The sequence below is a fragment of the Chlamydotis macqueenii genome, chromosome 11 (genome assembly GCF_036417535.1).
Source record: "Chlamydotis macqueenii isolate bChlMac1 chromosome 11, bChlMac1.mat, whole genome shotgun sequence".
NCBI lineage: Eukaryota > Metazoa > Chordata > Aves > Otidiformes > Otididae > Chlamydotis > Chlamydotis macqueenii.
The window spans coordinates 7029686-7048168 of NC_141566.1; the positions used below are offsets into that span (position 1 = coordinate 7029686).

General features: G+C 42.5%; 1 protein-coding gene across 4 annotated transcripts; it reads left to right on the forward strand.

Moving 5' to 3' along the window:
* The first annotated feature begins 4998 nt into the window (after positions 1-4998).
* On the forward strand, positions 4999-17153 carry LOC104476007 (A-kinase anchor protein 17B). Of its 4 annotated transcripts, XM_086756258.1 has the most exons (8): positions 4999-5067; positions 5626-5833; positions 5990-6086; positions 9446-9570; positions 11333-11571; positions 13151-14033; positions 14490-14654; positions 15247-17153. In XM_086756258.1, the coding sequence occupies exons 5-8, from the start codon at positions 11482-11484 to the stop codon at positions 15381-15383; spliced, it is 1275 nt and encodes a 424-aa protein (XP_086612384.1). In that variant the 5' UTR covers positions 4999-5067; positions 5626-5833; positions 5990-6086; positions 9446-9570; positions 11333-11481; the 3' UTR covers positions 15384-17153. The 4 variants fall into 4 exon arrangements, with proteins under 4 accessions (XP_086612384.1, XP_086612380.1, XP_086612383.1 ...); XM_086756254.1 differs by having other exon boundaries at positions 13151-14654; XM_086756257.1 differs by having other exon boundaries at positions 5994-6086; positions 13151-14654.
* Positions 17154-18483: the final 1330 nt, after the last annotated feature.

Consider the following 18483-nt stretch of genomic DNA (forward strand, 5'->3'; position numbering starts at 1 on the left):
CTCACCTTACTCTTCCTCCTTACTTCTACTGCAAACTCATTCCTTTCTGTGAATGTACTCTCCTCCTTTCTCTCCTCCCTGCTTGCTTTCTCTACAGTGCTGCAGGCATGGAAAAACTCCCCAAATACTTCCCCTATTTATAACCCTCAACTGACAGATGTGGCACTACAGGAATGTTGACTCTCCTCTGACTTCTGTTCAGATACAGATGCATCTGCATTTTTAATCTTCTATGCCTGCAGAAATTCAGGCAGGATCTCAACTGTTCGACTTGCTGCATCAGTAGCAGCCTCTCGCTATTCAGCATTAGGGCCTGCCTTAATAACATCACTTTATTTGTCTGTGTTGGAAATGAACTCTGTTAAAGCACATGTTCACTGACATAAAATACATATTGGTTATCCCATTAAAACTGAACAAATACGCTAGGACCATACATCTATTTTAACCTTCTTCTTTTCCAAATTATCCTTTACTGTGAGGTCTCAGATTTTTATTGTGTTCACTAAGCCTCCACATATTGCTCCCTGTTGCCAGGGATGGCTGACCAGGGATCACGACGAGACCAGCACAGATAAAGGCTCTGTTGTCAAACAGTAACTGCATTGTTCAGAGCTGACTTTGAGCTTCATCAGGGCAGGAGAGATGATGCGGAGTTTGCTCAGTTGGTGAAATGGGACACTGCCTTCCTTGGGCATGTCACTACCTAACAAGAACACGTTTAAAGTCTCGCTGGAAACTTCTGAGATCAGGGAGGGAGAATAAATAAAGCTGTTAGCGCACTTTTCTGCCTGTGCCATCCCCACATATGAGTTAGAAAAGCTCTAGATTTAGCACTGCTCTGACGTGTTCAGCTGCCACGGCTTTCCAGGACATTTGCTAGAGACTCCTAGAGCACAACATGCTCTCAGTCCGTTCCTTCCTTGGAAGGAGAAGCCACTCCAGCAAGCATTTGCATTGTCTGTATGACTGATTGATAGTGAAAATTAGCAGATTTGCCTATGATAACCCAGGATGTCTGTGACTGAGCCAGAAATGGAAATGCCCGCTCCCACTCCTGTGACTTAATCACGAGCCTGCCTTTCCGTACTCAGAGCGATTCATTGTGCCAGCTGGCTTTGTTGGTTGTAAAGAAGACTTTAAAAAAATAAAGCAACCAAGAAACTTCTTCAATCTCTGTGCCAGTAACAAAAAGCTCGTGCTAGAATTAATGCCATTGATATGCATTCTAAGTATAGCTCAGAAATGTTATAAAACAGAATTATATTAAGAAGGATTGTGTATTCTGGACTTTGTGTATAAATTATTATATTTCCTCTGGCTGGACAGCTTATGTTCTGGAAAATTAATTCTCCTTACAGTCAAAACTCATCTGTTGGATTAAGAACTTTATTTATATATTTATTTATTTTAATTGCCACCTACATACAAAATATTTCTGAGGTAACCTTGCTGTAGATTAAACCCATCATCATACAGTCTGATTAGAAAGTCCTGACAGGGAAGTTAAACATGTTAAAAAAAAACTAAACAAAACACCACCAGATACTTTTTAATGTTACCTTAGAGAAATTCAAGTTGATTAAGTTTTCTTTGCAGCCAGCCAGTGGATGGCGGTATTCAACCCGTCATTCGGTTCTTCCTGGCTAGAAAGTGGTTGCGTAGGTGAGCTGCTTCTCACTCGGTAACCGATCACATCAGCATCTAGGGAAAGAATATTTCAGCAGGCCACAAATTAGTTTCATGAGTCAAACCTGCAATGACAGCCATCTGCAATAAGCAAGGCTGTGTCACTGTTATTTATGAAACAAAACTATGCAAGTTTCCTACTGTCCCTTGGAACAGGTCTTGGTGTTCTATTTCAAAATTAAAAACAAGGTGGATGTTTGATTCTTTCTATAGACCATACAACCTCAAGGTAGGGAGATATATAGTCTCAATATGTAAAGTTATCTTAGCTTTTAAATGACGTGAGCAGTATGTAACTTCCAGACATATTTCCTGGAATGATGTTACCAAGCCACAAGCAAAACCACAGCCAAGATTCTTACTTGCACGTATTTAAACACGCTTCCTGCCCAAAGCTTCTTCCAACCATCTTCCTCCCCAGCCTATTCCTGAAGCTCCCAGAGAAAGCTTGTCTACGTGCACTGGTTGCCAGGCTTTAAACCAAACCCATTCGAAATGCAGCAGGTTACGATGTTGCAATCTCTGTGTCAACACTTCTGTGCATTAAAGTTTATTTACTCCAAATTCACTTCAGCTAAATAAGAATAAACCCAGAATAAACAAACAAAAAAAGCTGGCTGTACACAGGCCTTTGAACCAGATTTGTCTAAACTGATTTTCAGAGACATCACATGACTTGTGCAGGCAGGGTTTCACCTTTCGTGCCATCCAGTTTTAAGAAGTTTTTGTAAGAGCAGAGCAGATCCAGGGTCTGCACAATCTAGCTAGGTAACAGATGGGATAAAGCCTAGAAAATGCAGGTTGCAGAGAAAAGTGCAACTGTTCTGGAAGAGGGAGATGTGGGATAATTATGCCACTCAAGATCTCTTTCTAATGTGTCAGACATTACATCTTTTGGATAAAATGAGATAGCTAATACTGGCTCAAAGTTGTATCTGCAAAACAACTCTATTTTCTTGTTGCCTCTATAAACATCAAAGCCACTTCAGAAGCAAGGTGCTCAGTTCCCCATATTTTTTGTATCAATTATTTCCATTGTTTTATTATTCACTGTGTAAAAGTGAATCATCCTTTGATCAGTTTTGGATGTGGCAGTTCAGTAAAATACAACATGTCACTACTTCTCCGCATGAGAATGTTGCCAGAGTGATTTCCCTAACATGGGTTCTCCCCGTCTCCTTTGCCAGAGGAAACACAACGTACTGTCCACTCCCTGTACTGCTCCAGCAACGTGCGCCATCCTAGTAGGCAGGATATTCCGCAACTGCTAAAGGCCACGGTTTCCCATAGTTTGCTCCCTGAAATACAGAATATAAAATAGATTGTATTTACATATATTTTGATTAATTACAGGTAAGAAATTGCTTTTTTTTTCCTGCAACCAGGAGGCATAGCACGAATTTTTTACTTATTTGTGTGAGTTAGTACCTCTGGCAGTAGAAGTGATGTGACAGTGTTGGGTTGTAAAGCATTGTGCTTAAAAAGGAGGTCAGCATTCTTATGCCAGTCACAAGCCTAAGAATATGAAACCAAAAGCCTGAAAAGCACAGCACTGGTGACAAGAAAATTGTAGATATTTGTGGCAGAGCTTAACAGAGCTCAATACAAAAGAAAATGTAAACTCTATTCATTGTTTGTCATTTCATTATTACAAAAGAATTGCCAATGAAATGAGAAATGGAAATGTACTTTTTGTATAATCCCTCTCATGATAGGAAAAAAAATATTAAAAGCATTGTCTCATAAATTAATAGGTGTATGTCTTCTTCTCTCTTATTTCTGTACCTCACTCTCAGATCTTGAAAGAAATTGCCTTGTATGGCTACATTAAACTTTTTATTTACGAGTTTAAACATTAAAGATCCTCAATTTATTGCATCTTTGGAAAAGCAGCAGGTATGGACTTGATGAATAGAATGACCCTGCAGCTGCAAACTGATATCAAATTCCAGTTTGCCTGTTTGGGTTTGGAAAAAATATATGTAGAAAGGAAAAAAATCACGTATCTTTGAAATGTAACCTTTTGTACCATCAAAGCACAATTTTATCTTCTGAGATAAAGAAAAATGCAAACAAATGTCAGCATATAACAGACTCCTAGAAAACCTTCCTAACTCAAGGAGAAACGACAACTGCGGAGAAGGCAACTAGACGCAAGAAATGTGAGTAGGTGAAGGTGGTATCTTTACCTTGTCAACTTGGACAGTGAGAAAAGGCAGACATGCTTTTTGGCACATAAAGTTGTAACAGAAATAGACTTCCACACTAAATATACCTGTAAGAGTTCTTCTCAGGTTGTAATTGCACATATAGCAATTACAGCATCTGAGAAGTGCCCTGTGCACACCTCTGCCTGCGTCCTACGTTCATCGACCGTTGCAGTTACAACCGTGCTGCCACACAGGAAGAAATAACCTGTCTTGTTTTTAAGAAGATGGAGAAAGGATGTAAAATGTACCCTTGTTTTACAGTCATGTTCAGAAGATCACAAAAGAAGAAACAAAACCCCACTGCAAACAGAGTATTTGAGTGAATGACTGTCCTAAAGCGAACTCCCTTGAGGACCTCAAAGGAAGAACAACCAAGTGCCAGACGCGTGGATGGTGCCTTCAACAGCGCGATGGTGAGGTGCTGACACCCCCGGGAGCTGCTCTGCTGCAGGGAGCCGGCTGCCACACAGCACTAGAGACACGGGCACCACATTTCCGTTGGTTCGACACGCACAAGCAGGTACTAAATCAGGGAAAAGCCGGTATTGATCCTCACACGCACATCGCCCAGATGAAGCAGTGATGGACGAGCTGCCTTTGCCACAGGACACAGAAAAACCTGGCACTGCGCCGCGCCCCTGTAACTCGGCCTTTGCACCACCTCAGCCAGGCAACTGCTGGGGACGTTACTCGTTCTTTTTGGGGCTCTTTTAAGCCAACGCACACAGGCGGTGACCGCAGGCCAAGGCCGGGCATGCGGGACGGCACAGGCCGCTGCCGTGGGGGCCCTCGGCGGCGAGGAGTGGGGCGGGAGGCTGCGGCCCGGACAGCCGCTGGCACCTTCTGAGGCTCGGCCCTGCCCCGCCTTGCGAATCGTTCCTCAAAAACACGCGTGGAATCCCCACACGCCACACAGCCACGCCGCCGCCAGCCACGCTTCCCCCCGGGTCCGCCCGCTACAAAACGGCCCCCGCGGGTGCAGCGCCCCCCCCAGCCCGGGGTCGGGGCAACCAGCCAGGCCCTGCCGCCGCCGCGGCGGGAGGAGCGGGCGGTGCCGGGCCGCGCCCCGGGGGCGGGTCCCCCCGCCGCTGCCCAGCCTGCGCCGCGCTCCGCCCGGGGGTGGCGGCGGGAAGAGCGGCCGGAGGTTGCGGCGGCGGGGGCCGGAGGGGTAAGGGGAGCTTCTGGGGCGGGGCTGGGCGGCTGGGCTCGGTGCCTCGCTCCTTCGGGGGAAGCAGGCGCGGCTGGCGGAGGGCGCGGCGGGTTCTGGTGCCCGGGAGCGGCAGCGGCGGGGCCCGTGTGGGAGAGGGGCCGCGGCCGAAGGGCCGCCGCTTCCCTCTGCGCCGGCCGGGCCTGGCTCACACCCGCCGGGACTCCGGGGCGTGGAGAGGTTCCCGGTAGCTCCGGCGGGCCCTGCCGCTGCTTCCGCCCCCCGTTCCCGCTGAAACCGGCTCCGGGGCGCTGGTCGGGGTGGGCTCTGGCCTGGTGGTGGCGAGGCCCGGGCCGCGGGCTCCTCTCGGCCGGCGGATCCCGCCGGAGCGCGGGCAGAGGGACCGCGGCCTTCAGCTGTTGGGTCCGTGGGGATGGGGCTGGCCTGCGGGTTCTGCATCCCCGCCTCGAAACGCGCAGCGAGCACTGGCGCTGGGAGCGTCGGCTTCAAGCCGCCCCTTTTATTGGCATACTTGTTTGAGCAGTGCTTCTCATCCTCTCTGCTCTTCGTTTTGCACAGAGCAAGCTGAACAAACTACTCCTGTGTGTTGAAAACCTGTTTAAACCTCTGGTTTAAAGCTCTGTTTTAAACTTCTCCAAGTGACTCTTTCCGGAAACGCTTTTCCCTGCGTGACAAACTCTTTTTGCAGCTATGGATCAACACGCCCTCGTGCCACGTTGCTGTTCGCTCGTAGGTGCTCCTGCGTACCTGTCTCTGCAGAATTAAGGTATTTCCTCTGCCTCGAGCTCTCCTCCAGCTCTGCTGCTCGGCCTGCTCAGGGCTGTGCTGTGCACGAGGGCAGGGAGACCAACTGTGTCTGAAAAGTAACCTGGCAAAATACGTTTTTGTATCTTTCTTTTTTTTTTTTTTTTTTTTCTCCAAGCTAGGTCTCTTTCCTGACCTGGTTGATGGTATGGTCTCAGAAACAGTTGTGGTGGCCCAGGGCCTGGCACAAGTGACCAACTGGGAAACTGGGGATGGTAAGAGCTGTTGGAGCTAGCGGTCCTGCAAGCAGATGTGAGGGAGCAGCTTTGGGTCAAATCACTGTCACTCCTTGTATTTTCCTTGTGTGGGCTATATGGGTGTTTCAGATTAGATATGACCAGGCTGTTAATGTTTCCCTAACGTCTAATTTTATTTTGAAATATGAACTTAGGTGATGCATTTTGGGGTATTCTAAGATAATTTAGTCAATGTAAAAGGGCGTATGCAGGTATTCAAAAAAATAGTTTCAGAGTTGCTGTTTTATTCTTGTGGTTTTCTGTAATGCTATGAAAGGGTTATTTCACTACATTGCTAACGTCTTGGTTTCCGTTGCAGTGCGGTGGGGAGTAGTTTAAGTGGTGAAAGGAAGTGGGATTAAAGGAGTCGGTTTGCTGTGTATGGTACTGACCAAACTAATACTACCTATGGGTTTGGGATTCATGTGTTTTACATTGGAGTTAGAATATTGCAACAAAAATTACTTGGGGGCTGGGGAAAGTGCCCCATAATGAGAGACTGTCAGAGAGCTCTCAAAGAGCTCAAGCTATGTATTTTATATGAGAAAGATGACTGAGAAGCACCTGGATTATAACATGTAAGAGGATAAAAAAAAAAACCTCACAAAACTACCTAGCTGCCAAAAGGATGCAAACCTAGTAGAGGAAGGCTTATTTAAAACTAGTATCTGAAAGTGGCTTCCATTTCAAATGGCAAATGAGTGAGGAATGGAACACACTGCCTGTGGGAAGTGGCAGATTTTCGTATCGTTGTGTTTTCAAACCAGAGCCAGGTGGCTTCCTGGAAGAGATGCTTCAGCCAAGTGTGGTTGGCGCAGGCCAGACTAAGTGATCTGATGGCCTGTGGTGGTCCTGATCAGCTTGAATCTGTTAAAAAATACTGTCTAGTAACTTTAGGCTCCTGAGCAGTAGGAAGTTACTGGGTTTCCCAGGAATTCCTCAGCAGAACGGGGAATTGATCACAGAAGAAAGGCATACAAGTAGCAAAGGATGGTTCAGCCTGCAGTGATTGTAGTAAACCCTAGTGCAAGGGCGAATGTGTTCCTGATGTTATAGCTGTAACAGAATGGCTAACAGGAAATAACAATTTGATAAGGGGATCAAATGTCATATTCCTTTTGATTTGTCAGTTGGAACAGTTAAAACCTAAGATAACAGCTTACTAATATTCAGGGTTGTTTCCAAAAGGCTGTGCTGCTGAGCAGCCAGTAAATAATTCTGTGCTTGGTACACCGTTACATGATGAGAAATACTTTTCTGATGCTTGAAGAGCTGCTGGCTGTGAAGAGGAGTGAGGAAGGGCAAGGGTAATGGTCTGCACTGGCAAATCGCTATAGCTTACTCAGCTCTATGTAGAGACTTCTGGGCTTACTTTTAGGTGATTTATTGCAGTAGTAGGAATATGGTTGCAGCCATGATGGTGTAAGGATATAAGTGAAGAAGAGTTTGCCAGGGCAGGATAATATCAGCTGGTTTAATAGAAGATGCACTTGCAAAATGGAACAAGCTTTTGGGTACACAAGCTCTTCTTCAGGTTTGACTTGTCTTCAAGTCAGTGATTCCTTCAGGCTTGAAATCATGTCTCTACAGATTTCAGCGGCAGTGTCCGGGATGTTTGAACTTACTGCACTGCAGATCTTAGTGTGATGGAAAGAGTGTAGTTGATACTAATGTTATAGATAGCTGTAGGAAGCTCTTTATCTTAATGTACGGTGAGCAGAAAGGGTTCTAGACACTACTTGCTTTTTCAGATTTGTAGTAAGTACTTTGGGTGTATGTGCTTTCTCATATGAGATACTGAAGATCTGTCTATGGCCATATTCAGAGATTAATTGTGAGATATTCAGCCTTGCCTGAGAAAGTTGTGGTTAATTCTGAGTGCATTTGGCAGCAGTTCCTTAACAGAAGCAGTCTGTGCTGTAGCTGCTGCTTCCAGAGATTCCTGATTTTGGTTTCTGTTGCTTGTTGGTTGGTTGGTGTTTTTTTTTTTTGTTGGTTGTTTTTTTGTTTGTTTGTTTGTTTGGCTGGTTTTGTGTTTTTTTATTTTTATTTTTTTTTAGGTAGACTAGCTTTTCCTTCAGTACATGTATATTTCTTCTCTTTGTCATTCTGAATAAAGTATAGTCACCCTCTTTACTAGACAGCTTCTTGCACTGTACTTGGCTTCTGCTGTACATTCTCACATTGAAGCCAAACAGGCATCCCTACTCTTTTTTTACTTGAAGTTAGGCCTGAAAAGTCCTCACTAACCGGTGGAAGCCTCTCTCTAAACTTTTTGGACACTTAAACATCTGATGGGAAACAATCTTATGCTTATCCTTTTTGTTCTGGGTATAGAGATACTGATATAAGAAGTTCATGTATCTGAACTTAAGTCCTGTAATCAAAACCTGGCATTTTACTGGTTTGATTTCCTGAAAAATTGGTGTGGGTAAGGTAAAAGTTGTCAATATTTTCAGTGTGGTTGACACTGAAATTGGGAGATGATCTCAGGATCTGGCAAGACTCTTTGAAAGATACTTGGTTTCTTATTGTTAAGCAGGCGGTAGATGCAGCAGCTGCTCTAATTTGGGTGGTTTTGGCTAGTAAAGGCTGCTCTTTCTCTTCTCTGTATGCTTTTGCTTATGTATGTCGAAGGAGGAATCCATTTAAGTGCCATGCTTAGTGTGACATTACAAAAGAAAACTTGCAATCTCTGAGCTTAATTTCAGCAGCCTAATAGTTTATATCTCCATAAGTACTTATTAGTGTACCTTGTTTCTGTGTTTTTTTCCCAGCAGATAATTTCTGAACTGTGACACTAAAGTATACCTCTATGCTGGAAATAACACTTCATATTACTTATTTTTTCAATGTAGGTAGACCTTGATGCAATTTACTTGGGTGTTTTCTTTTGATGTGCTTGCTTCTGGGCATTTGAAGCTGATTAAATGCAGCACATGTCAAGAAAATTCATAAATTTTTAAGCAGGCAAGCATTTGATCCAAAAGATGTTGCTCTCAGAGTCAGTGAACTCTAATTTTGGCAGAACTGCATGAATCCTGCAACTAGGAATGCTCTGCTGAACATACTGAACTTTGAGTCCCCAGAAAAGCATGCCAGGAACGGGTTTGGCCAAAGGTACAATGTCAGATTGTGAGCCCCTGGTGTCACAGCAGGAGCAGACATTTGGGAGTGGGGTTTTTGAGCTTGACTGAGAATGCAATAGAGGGAGACACTCTCATGAGTAGTATTTGATAGACACACAGGGTCTCTCATTAGCTCAGCAGGTTGTCTGTGTTTTTATAAATACAAAGCAAACTGGACTGCTAAGTGTGATTCTGCTTCTTCTGTAACAGGTGACTTTTGATACAACCAGACATTTTATGAAGGAGCCTTAAGAAAGAGAAGTCTGGAAAGACTAAAGCTGCAAGAACAGGAGCACATTCGAAAAAGGGGAGAAAAAAAGAGAGGAGGTTGAAAGGTGAGAGTGTATTTTTAGAGAATGTCCCATTATCTTGAGATTTGTTATGCTACCTCATACCAAGTAAAATCCAGAAAGAGTGGCTACTGTAAAAATCCAGGCTTTGAGGAAAGAGGAGTCGGAGTACTTGAAGTAATGCTTTGTAGTTCTTAATTTATGTGTTACTGTTGGAAAGAAAAGCATCATAATTCTGTATGTAAGGCATCAGATGGAGGAGTCTGGGTTATGAGAAAGATTGGGCTAGAGACATCCTGAGATCTCTTTCAGATAGGATTATTCTAGGATTCTGTGGGCCTGGAGTGAAATCAGAGAGCTGTTGCTCTCAAATTGCTCAGAGAGTTGATTGCTTAAGATTCTGCATGTGGGCTCTTTGTATTGCTCTATGCTGCAACATTGCAAATTAATGTCTTTATGCCCAGAAGTAAAATTAATGTGATGTACGTTTCTAGGTGCCTCCCAGTTGACTGAAAGGTCCAAAGATAGAAATTGACACTTTTCTGCCTTTCCCTCTGCCCCTTTTTATGTGTTATTTTTTAACTGTTGTTATCTCGAGGGCAGTGTTCTTAAATTTTGTGTATGAGTAACAGTAGTAAATTGAAGTTTTAGTTCTGTAGGTAATGTGTTTGAATAGCATCCTAAACTGTCACTAGTAGTTAATCGTGTTACACACCTTCATATCTTAAAAAAACCTGACGCTTAGAATGCCGAGCATAGCGACTCTAGTGCTAGGTCGCTGAAAACATTGCTATGCTTCCATTGTTAATACCTTCTTATTCAAATACTTTAAAAAATATTTTAAAACACTTATTTTTGTGAGAACTTTGTAAGGGTAAAAGTGTAAGAAAACTCGAGGGTTGAGAGAAAGACAGTTTAATAGGTCTGTGCATGCAAGCAAAGCAAAATAAGGAATTCATTTCCCACTTCCCATGGGCAGGCAGGTGTTCAGCCATCTCCAGGAAAGTGGGGCTCTGTCACTCCTAACGGTTACTTCAGGAGACAAATGCCATCACTCTGAATGTCCCCCATTCCTCCTCCTTCCCCCAGCTTTACACACTGAGCATGATGTCCTATCGTCTGGAATGCCCCTTTGGTCAGCTGGGGTCAGCTGTCCCGGCTGTGTCCCCTCCCAGCTCCTTGTGCACCCCCAGCCTCCTCGCTGGTGGGGTGGGGTGAGAGGCAGAAAAGGCCTGGACTCTGTAAGCACTGCCCAGCAATAACTAAAACATCCCTGTGTTATCAACGCTGTTTCCAGCACACATCCAAACCACAGCCCCATACCAGCTACTGTGAGGAAAATTAACTCTACTGCAGCCAAAACCAGCACACAGCTTTAACTTTAATTTTCAGAACAGTTGGAAACAGTCTTGTAATATCTTTTAAATGGGACCATTATGCTAATCTGTAGGAGAGATTTGTTGAGAATTAGGTCCAAATGATCAGTCTCTAGTTGTGTCCTTGGAGACAAATGATGTCAATCTGTCGTCTTGGCAGTGCTTATGAAGAAAAGCCTAGAATGCTTTTCAAAATGATTTGAAGAGACAAAGAACTTTGTAGACGTGTGCGTCAGTGGGATACATGTCACCCATGTGCCATGTTTTTTTAAACATATTATTCTAACAAACAAGATTTCTTGTTAGCAACGTGTGGATTCTTGACGACCGGTTGCTTATTATTAGCTCTTCAAAGACTTGCATCCAATTCCCCAGGACTCAAAATGTAAACCGAGTGTCATCTAAATTGTCCCATATTGATAATTACCTAGAAAAAGACGTGGTGATGAAAAGACGTTCAAGAGAGAAAAAAGAAAGCTAAGCTCGAGAGGAGAGAAGAGAGGCAGATAGATGGAGATGAGAAACATCCCCCAAAGCAGCAGAAGGTGCCAACTGAAGAACAGCAGTGGCCAAAGAGAATATGCCTGAATGGGAAGAAAGGAAATCCCTGCTAGCTCAGAGAAGAGTGGAGTCTGTCAGACTGCTTACAGTGCTGTTAAACCGTGTGAAAGTAAGACTGTTTTAAAACATATTTTAAAATTTGAAGGGTATTTATTAGAGCTTGAATAATTTACTAGACATTTGATGTCTTGATGCTATTCAGAAGAATGCCTTGGGACTGACTGAACATTGGGAAGGCCTGAGGTCTTAGTTGTGATAATCTGCTCTCATTCTTGCCCTGAGAGCAAAGGTAGTGCATTTCCACCCAGAAGCTTTGCCTTTGACCATTCGAGGCCTTGTCATTACTGACTAAGAACAGGAAGGGCTGTATCAGCTCTATTAGACTTGACCCAGTGTCACAAACAAGGAATTTTGGGGTGAGGACGCAAATGATGCTATCCCTGCTTGTTTTGGTCTCTGGTCTGCAAGTGACAGAATTCAGTACTTAAAGGGGGCTTATAAGAAAGATGGGGACAAACATTTTTATCAGGGCCTGTTGTGATAGGACAGGGGGTAATGGTTTTAAACTAAAAGAGGGTAGATTCAGACTAGATCTTAGGAAGATATTTTTTACACTGAGGGTGGTGGAACACTGGCACAGGTTACCCAGAGAGGTGGTAGATGCCCCATCCCTGGCTGGACAGGGCTCTGAGCAACCTGATCTGGTTGGAGATGTCCCTGCTCCTTGCAGGGGGGTTGGACTGGGTGGCCTTTAAAGGTCCCTTCCTACCCAAACCATTCTGGGATTCTGTAATTGATGTGGGTTATGCCAGTTGCATTTCTAATTGCCTCTCTTCTGTGGCTAACACTAAGCTATCAGTTTCATTTCTGTTTGATTCTGTCTTGAGAAAGTCAGCAGGGGAGTGATAAAAATTTGAGTTCCTCGCACACAGATTAATGTCTGGAGGTTTATTTTAGGGCTTTGAGCTAAAAAAAAGTTTTACATGAAAACAGAGGTTTTCACTTCTCAGGTGTACTAACGTGGCTTTATCTTCACTATTTGCTAAATAAAATTTGCTTGCAGCTTTTAACAAGTGTATGTTTTTCCCAATTCTTTATGTTAAAGATTTCTAAAGGACTGTAACTTACTAAGAGTTGAAGTCAGAGGCTACCCTTGACATTCTGCATGAATTTTAGGCCCCATAATGTCTGACATTGGCCTTCTTAGTTATGAAGGTGATGTGTTAAATAAACTTCTGTTTTCTTGATCTCACCACTTGGAAAGCTTTAGATTGTCATATATTGTTTTAAAAGGGTCCAAATACAACCAGAGCAATTTATTCTAAATAAAATACTTGATCTACAAAAGCGTAGTAATTTTACTGTTACATGCAATACTAGTTGTTGTGATGCTGTGATCAAACAAAGAATAAATCTTTTCTTATGCTGTTGCAGTGAGATAGATGAATTGGTTGAAAGGACTACTGTCTTATTTAGTAGAGAATGCAGCTTTCTGAGATGATGCGGTATCTGTAGTTCTAACTTAGGAATAGTGAGGCTGTACGATTGAGCTCTGAACTAATCCAAACTTATCCCTCTCTTGTATAATTATTCTGACTGTGGGACTGCTTGCTTGTGAGTTTGCAGTTTGGCACTTTACAGCGCTCAATAAATGTACATAATAATTTTCCTGATTTTTTTATTTGAAGGATTTTGCGCAGTTGGCAAGTCAAAAAGTGGATCCTTCACTGGGCATAAGGAAGGACAATTCCTTTTCTGAAACAGCATTAAAAGACATACTAATTAACTCCCATTACCATACGCACAAGGAGTTGAAAGATAAGGAAGAGTTTAAGGGCCCACTAATCCAAAAAGGTAGCAGCTTACGTAATGAGGAAGGAGATCTGAGTAACTTCCATGCATCTACTTGCCATATAGTCAGGACAATTTTAAATGATGCCTCTACAGCCCTGAGTTCTGACGGACTGCCTGGCAGGGATGCGTACAACTCCTTTGGCTGTGGATCTTTACTGATTACAGTTACACAAGACTGCAGGGTCATCGAACCTCTCGATGGAAGGGACTGCCCAACATTGAATGTAGTTTGCACGCAGACAGTGTCTGATGAAGACGGCTGCAAAAAGCAAAAGGTTTATGAGACCGATGAATTCATCCATTATTTACTAAACTACTATCAGCCACCAGGGTATGCGCGTGTTTGCTTAGAGCCAAAAACCACTGCGAACAAGTGCTGGTGGAAGAGAGTCGTGTCTGATAGCGATTTTGACATCAGTTTGAGTAACACACATGGTCAGCACTTGAGAGAAGTGAGTCTTGTACAAAACCTCAACAAGAGGAATTGTAGTAGTGATGATAATCACAGACTGGTGATCACTGTTGGGGAACTTGAGTCAACAGACGCAGTGTTAGAAAACAAGACCTATGGGGGCAGGTTTGCAAAAAAGGTGCAAGTGCAGACAAATGACTCGCTCACTGTTGATAACTTACCACATGCTGGACTGAATCATCCTTTGGATTGCACTGCTGTTACTCATGATAAGGAATTAAAGCAAGAAGATGGTAGTGATGAAGGTACCGTACTGTACAAGACATGTAGATCTGCTTGCAGATTGAAAGATTTGTTGGAAGAGGTCAGTGATTCTGAGTACTTCAGAGAGGCATGTAGTGGCTCCATGAAGAGAACAGAAAGAAGGTGTGAAGAACTACACAGCAATTGTAATAAAGGGTGCTTGCCTGCAAAAGCCGGGGAAAGAAAACTGGTGATTTACCTTAAAAATGTAACTCTGGAAGGTGAAGAGAAGGAAAGCAGCAAATGTAGCCTCTGTTCTAATTCTATCCATGAGGGCCTGGCAAAGCAGTGTGAACATAAACTTAAAAAACCATGCAAGAGGCCTAGTAGTAAATTAGGACATGAAGGACAGAAAAGTGAGAGACAATACAGGGAAGAGGAGAGAAATGCTCACAAAATTAAGAAAAAGCGGAAAAAGCTTTCTTCTAATCTTTTATCTGATGAATGTGGCTTTTCAGAGATGGACAGTCACGTGCAGCTGGAGTCGCTCAGAAAGATACAAAGAAAATGTAAGAAAATGTTCCACAACAAAGTGACATTCGAGACACTTCACGCCGCTGTGGCAGCGCCAGATGTTAGTCCTCCTGATGATTCACCGCTTCAGGAGACGCTCCAGAGGACAGGTGAGAAAGAGAGACACCAGAACTAAGGTGATGGAATTTGACACATCCCTGACAGATGAGGTTAGTTGCCACAGTTCTTACAGTGATGAATGGTAAGTGTTTTTAAAAAAGAGTTTTAAAAAGTATGAACTTGGCATAAAAAACAAGTGTGGCTTCTCTGCAGTTAAAGGTTTGTTGAGTTTAGCTCAGAAACACTACGCACAGCAGCAGTTGAAGAGTAGTATTTGTTTACTTAATTGGATAGCAAACTGTCCGTCATGGGCAGTAGCAGATAGGTGGTTATTCTGTTAATAACAACATGCACACTAACAACTCAACATGCTTTAGACAGCTAAAATGTTGTTAGGCAACTCAATGTGTGGTACATCTGGGTGGGAAGTACTGTCTGAAGTTAGTGAATTTATGTGTAGGTAGTCATCTCATCTCCGTACAGGATTGCTGTGTTTCTGACTGTTGTTCCTCACAGCCCTTTCACAATTTACTGTGCTTCCCGTCCGTTGGCAGATACGTTGCAGCTGCCTCCCCGTACCCTTTCGCTCCCTGCCCCCCAACAAACTAATTTCAAGTAACTTTTTCATATACTTATCTGCAGGAGATGAGAGGAAATTATTGTTGAGAAGAGAGATGGATGAAGATGTCAGAGGATGCCCTCTATTTCCTATTGAGTTAATTCAGACAAACCCCTGCTCAGATACTTTTTGTGGAGCAGAGCCCAGAAGAGGATGCTGAACAGCTACTATGTAATAGGTCTTAAGTTTTTGCACAGAAATGGGAGAAGAAAGCCCTTTGACCATTAAAAGGTGTATGAAATACTGGGTTGGTTTTTTTTGGTTGGTTTTTGTTTTGGTTTTTTTTGTTTTTGTTTTGGTTTTTTTTGACTTAGGTAATTCTTTGGTTAGAATATCTAACTGGTGTAGTGAGCCACAAACCCAGAATCTGTGTTTGCCTTTTGGATAACAGAGGACCAAAACTTTCTCTGGAGCCAGATGAACTCTCATCTGGCCAGTTGCTAAGAATTTGAAAGATTACAGCTTGAAATTTTTGAGTGTTATATTCTGATTAAATGTAGGGAACCATGTAAATATCAAAGTTACTGTATTTAGTAATAATGAGTCATTGGGAAAAAAAATGTAGCTATGTAAATACTAGAGCAAGCATATGAAGTGCCTCCTCAATCAGATTGTTGAAATGATGGGACTGGAAGGTGTGGGGAATGTTTATACTCAATTGTGAGAAAAAATAGATTTCCAAATATGAAAAAAACCACATCTTCTGTAAAACCCACACTGGAAAAATGCTTGTTTTCCATTTACAGTTCTAGAGGCGTTTCTGAAAACTTGCTCATCTTCGGGAGGACGAATTTTACTGAACTTGTGCTAGGTGTAGTGCTTCCAGGAATCTGAATGATTGTCTGAGCAAGGCGCTGAGTGTTAGTGAAAGGACAATGCTTGTCAGCATGCTGACAGTCCCCATATATAGGCAGGTTGAAAATTTGTTCACAGAATTTCAAAATGTGCCCTTCTGAAGGCAGATGCAGTGAGACAGCTATTTAGTATGAGTTTGCTTACAAATAATTTTAGAGGAATTGTCAAATGTTGTCAGATTTGTGTTGCATGTGGGTAAAAATGTGAAAACGCAGTCTAGGAGCTTCAGTTCTACCCATATTTATTCAGCTGGCTATATGTAGAAGTCAGCCATAATTGCTTGTGGGCAAAGTCACTTAGCAAGGTACAGAGGACTAACTGGAAGTTCAATAGACTGATTATTTCAGCTTTTATTTTAGTATGCTTTATTTATTACATGCTAATATACTGAGTTAATGTGATGATGTTGCCTTCATTACATACAATCTTGCCTATGTTTGTAACTTCTGCTCTAATAAATAGTAACAAAAAAATTATATTGTAATTGTTCCTGGTGGATAGGCTTTCCCCCAGTGTTCAATACTGGCGATTCCTACAGGCTTCTAAGCCAGGTTTGATCAGTCTTCTCTGTTCCCGTGTTCAGATATCAAGTGCCTTTTCAGGGCCATGAGTGACAAAGGGTTGCTACTCAAAGTATTGTTAATCTGTTACTTTTGTCTAAAAAGAACTTATTTTCTTGACAGAATATTTTCTGACTCTTTTGGAGAACATTTATGCCCCTCTTAAGTCTCCTTTTTAGTATTTTATACAGTTACCATGACGATCAACGGTTGTATTTGTTGACTGTGTAAAATGTTTCAGTTGCAGTGATACAACATGCCAAGGGGGGGGAGTTCTCTATGCAATATTTGCAGATTAAAGATGACAAAACTTCCCCCTCTGTCCATCTGTAGAGTTCTGTGTGCGTAAGCACCCGTTTCCCACGAGATGGGCCTTTCAGTTACAGATGAGGAAATATTTCATTTTGTTAATCTGGGCGAACAGGAACTAAAGATTTCCTTTGGTGTACATTTCCAGTGTTTTATCAACATGTTGTCACAATATTCAATAACAAATAAATACACCAATTCTGCAATTGCTTCTTGCATTCACCTATATTGATTGAAACTGATAAAGCAAGTCTGCTGACTCCAAGTCCTCATTCTGTGTAAAACATTGTTAGTAAATAAAATATGGGTGCACTTTAAAATGTGAGACACCATTGTAATCTTCATACTGAAACAGAAGTTTTGGGTTTCCTGTTTGTTTAGACGTGGCATTATTTAGAACCTGTTTTCAGGTGTTTTAAATATTAATTCTTTACTTTTCCTATCAACGTGCCTAATTTGAGCCCTACCCTTTCATATGCTGGACTGTTTAGTATAGTTTTGTTTATTATCCTGAAGGCGAATCTTTAAAGATACCTGCAACAGTTTGCTTTAAAACTTTTTGAATACCTAGCTTTGTAGATGAAATTTCAATAGTTCTAGGAATAAATGTCACATCTCGAGTATGAAAGTTACAGAATATTTAGACAATTAGAATATCTAGTAGGTGAAAATATGCATTAAAAGCAGCATTTACATAGTTCAGCAATGGAAATGTGTAATACTGCTGGTGTAATTTCACACCTTTCCTGAGCCTGGTGTGTGCTGTTGTACTCAGCTGGTGTTTCAAGAGGGTTTTTTTTTATGGAAACACTGTTTACTTTGACATGTATGAAGCAGGGCCCTGAGACTGCAGATCTTGCAATCAAATTTGACTTTCTGTACAGAACTAATGAAAATGTCTCCTACCAGAGCTAGTGAAAACAGAAGAGTTCTCAGGGGAGCTGTCTGAACCAAGCTTATTGTCATAAATACATGGCCAGTTTGTTGTACCTCGTGCAGAATCCTGAAGTGAAAATCCTACAGGCTGTTTTGAAAGCAGAAATACACAATGCCTGCTATTGCATCAGTCCATCTGCTTGAAATACAATACAGCACAGTCCCTCTCTTCTTAATCCAGAGATTCCAGGCAATGCACACAAACGCCTCACCTTTTGTAAAACCCCTTACATAACTCTCAGCATTCATTACTGAACTTTGTTTTCTTTAACTGAAACAGCCTAAGTGGGAGCTGATAAAGATGGCTAAGAGCAGGTAGAGTCCAGATAAAGGAAGGACCTGAATTTTACAAAGTAGCTGACAGTATGCCAGAACTGGTTGGAAAGGAGATGCTACTGGATTGTTTTGATTTGCCCAGAGCTCCTCACATATCCCTTTGTGACAAGCACAGGTAACGGGTGTTTGGACACTGCAGGCGAGGGGGGTTGCTGGCAGTCTTTGCTCTTTGTTGGTCATCGTGTCCTACTTGGTTAATGTACAATCTGTTAAGCTATCTGGCGTGGTTCTTTTTGCTTAGTCATTGCAGCCAATCACTGTTTA

Bases quoted from the DNA above. Each gene is read 5' to 3' on its own strand.
- LOC104476007 (XM_086756254.1), top strand. From the start codon at position 11,482: ATGCCTGAATGGGAAGAAAGGAAATCCCTGCTAGCTCAGAGAAGAGTG. The intron at 11,572-13,150 runs GTAAGACTGTTT...TTTTATTTGAAG, and splicing joins TGCTGTTAAACCGTGTGAAA to GATTTTGCGCAGTTGGCAAG. The intron at 14,655-15,246 runs GTGAGAAAGAGA...ACTTATCTGCAG, and splicing joins GGAGACGCTCCAGAGGACAG to GAGATGAGAGGAAATTATTG.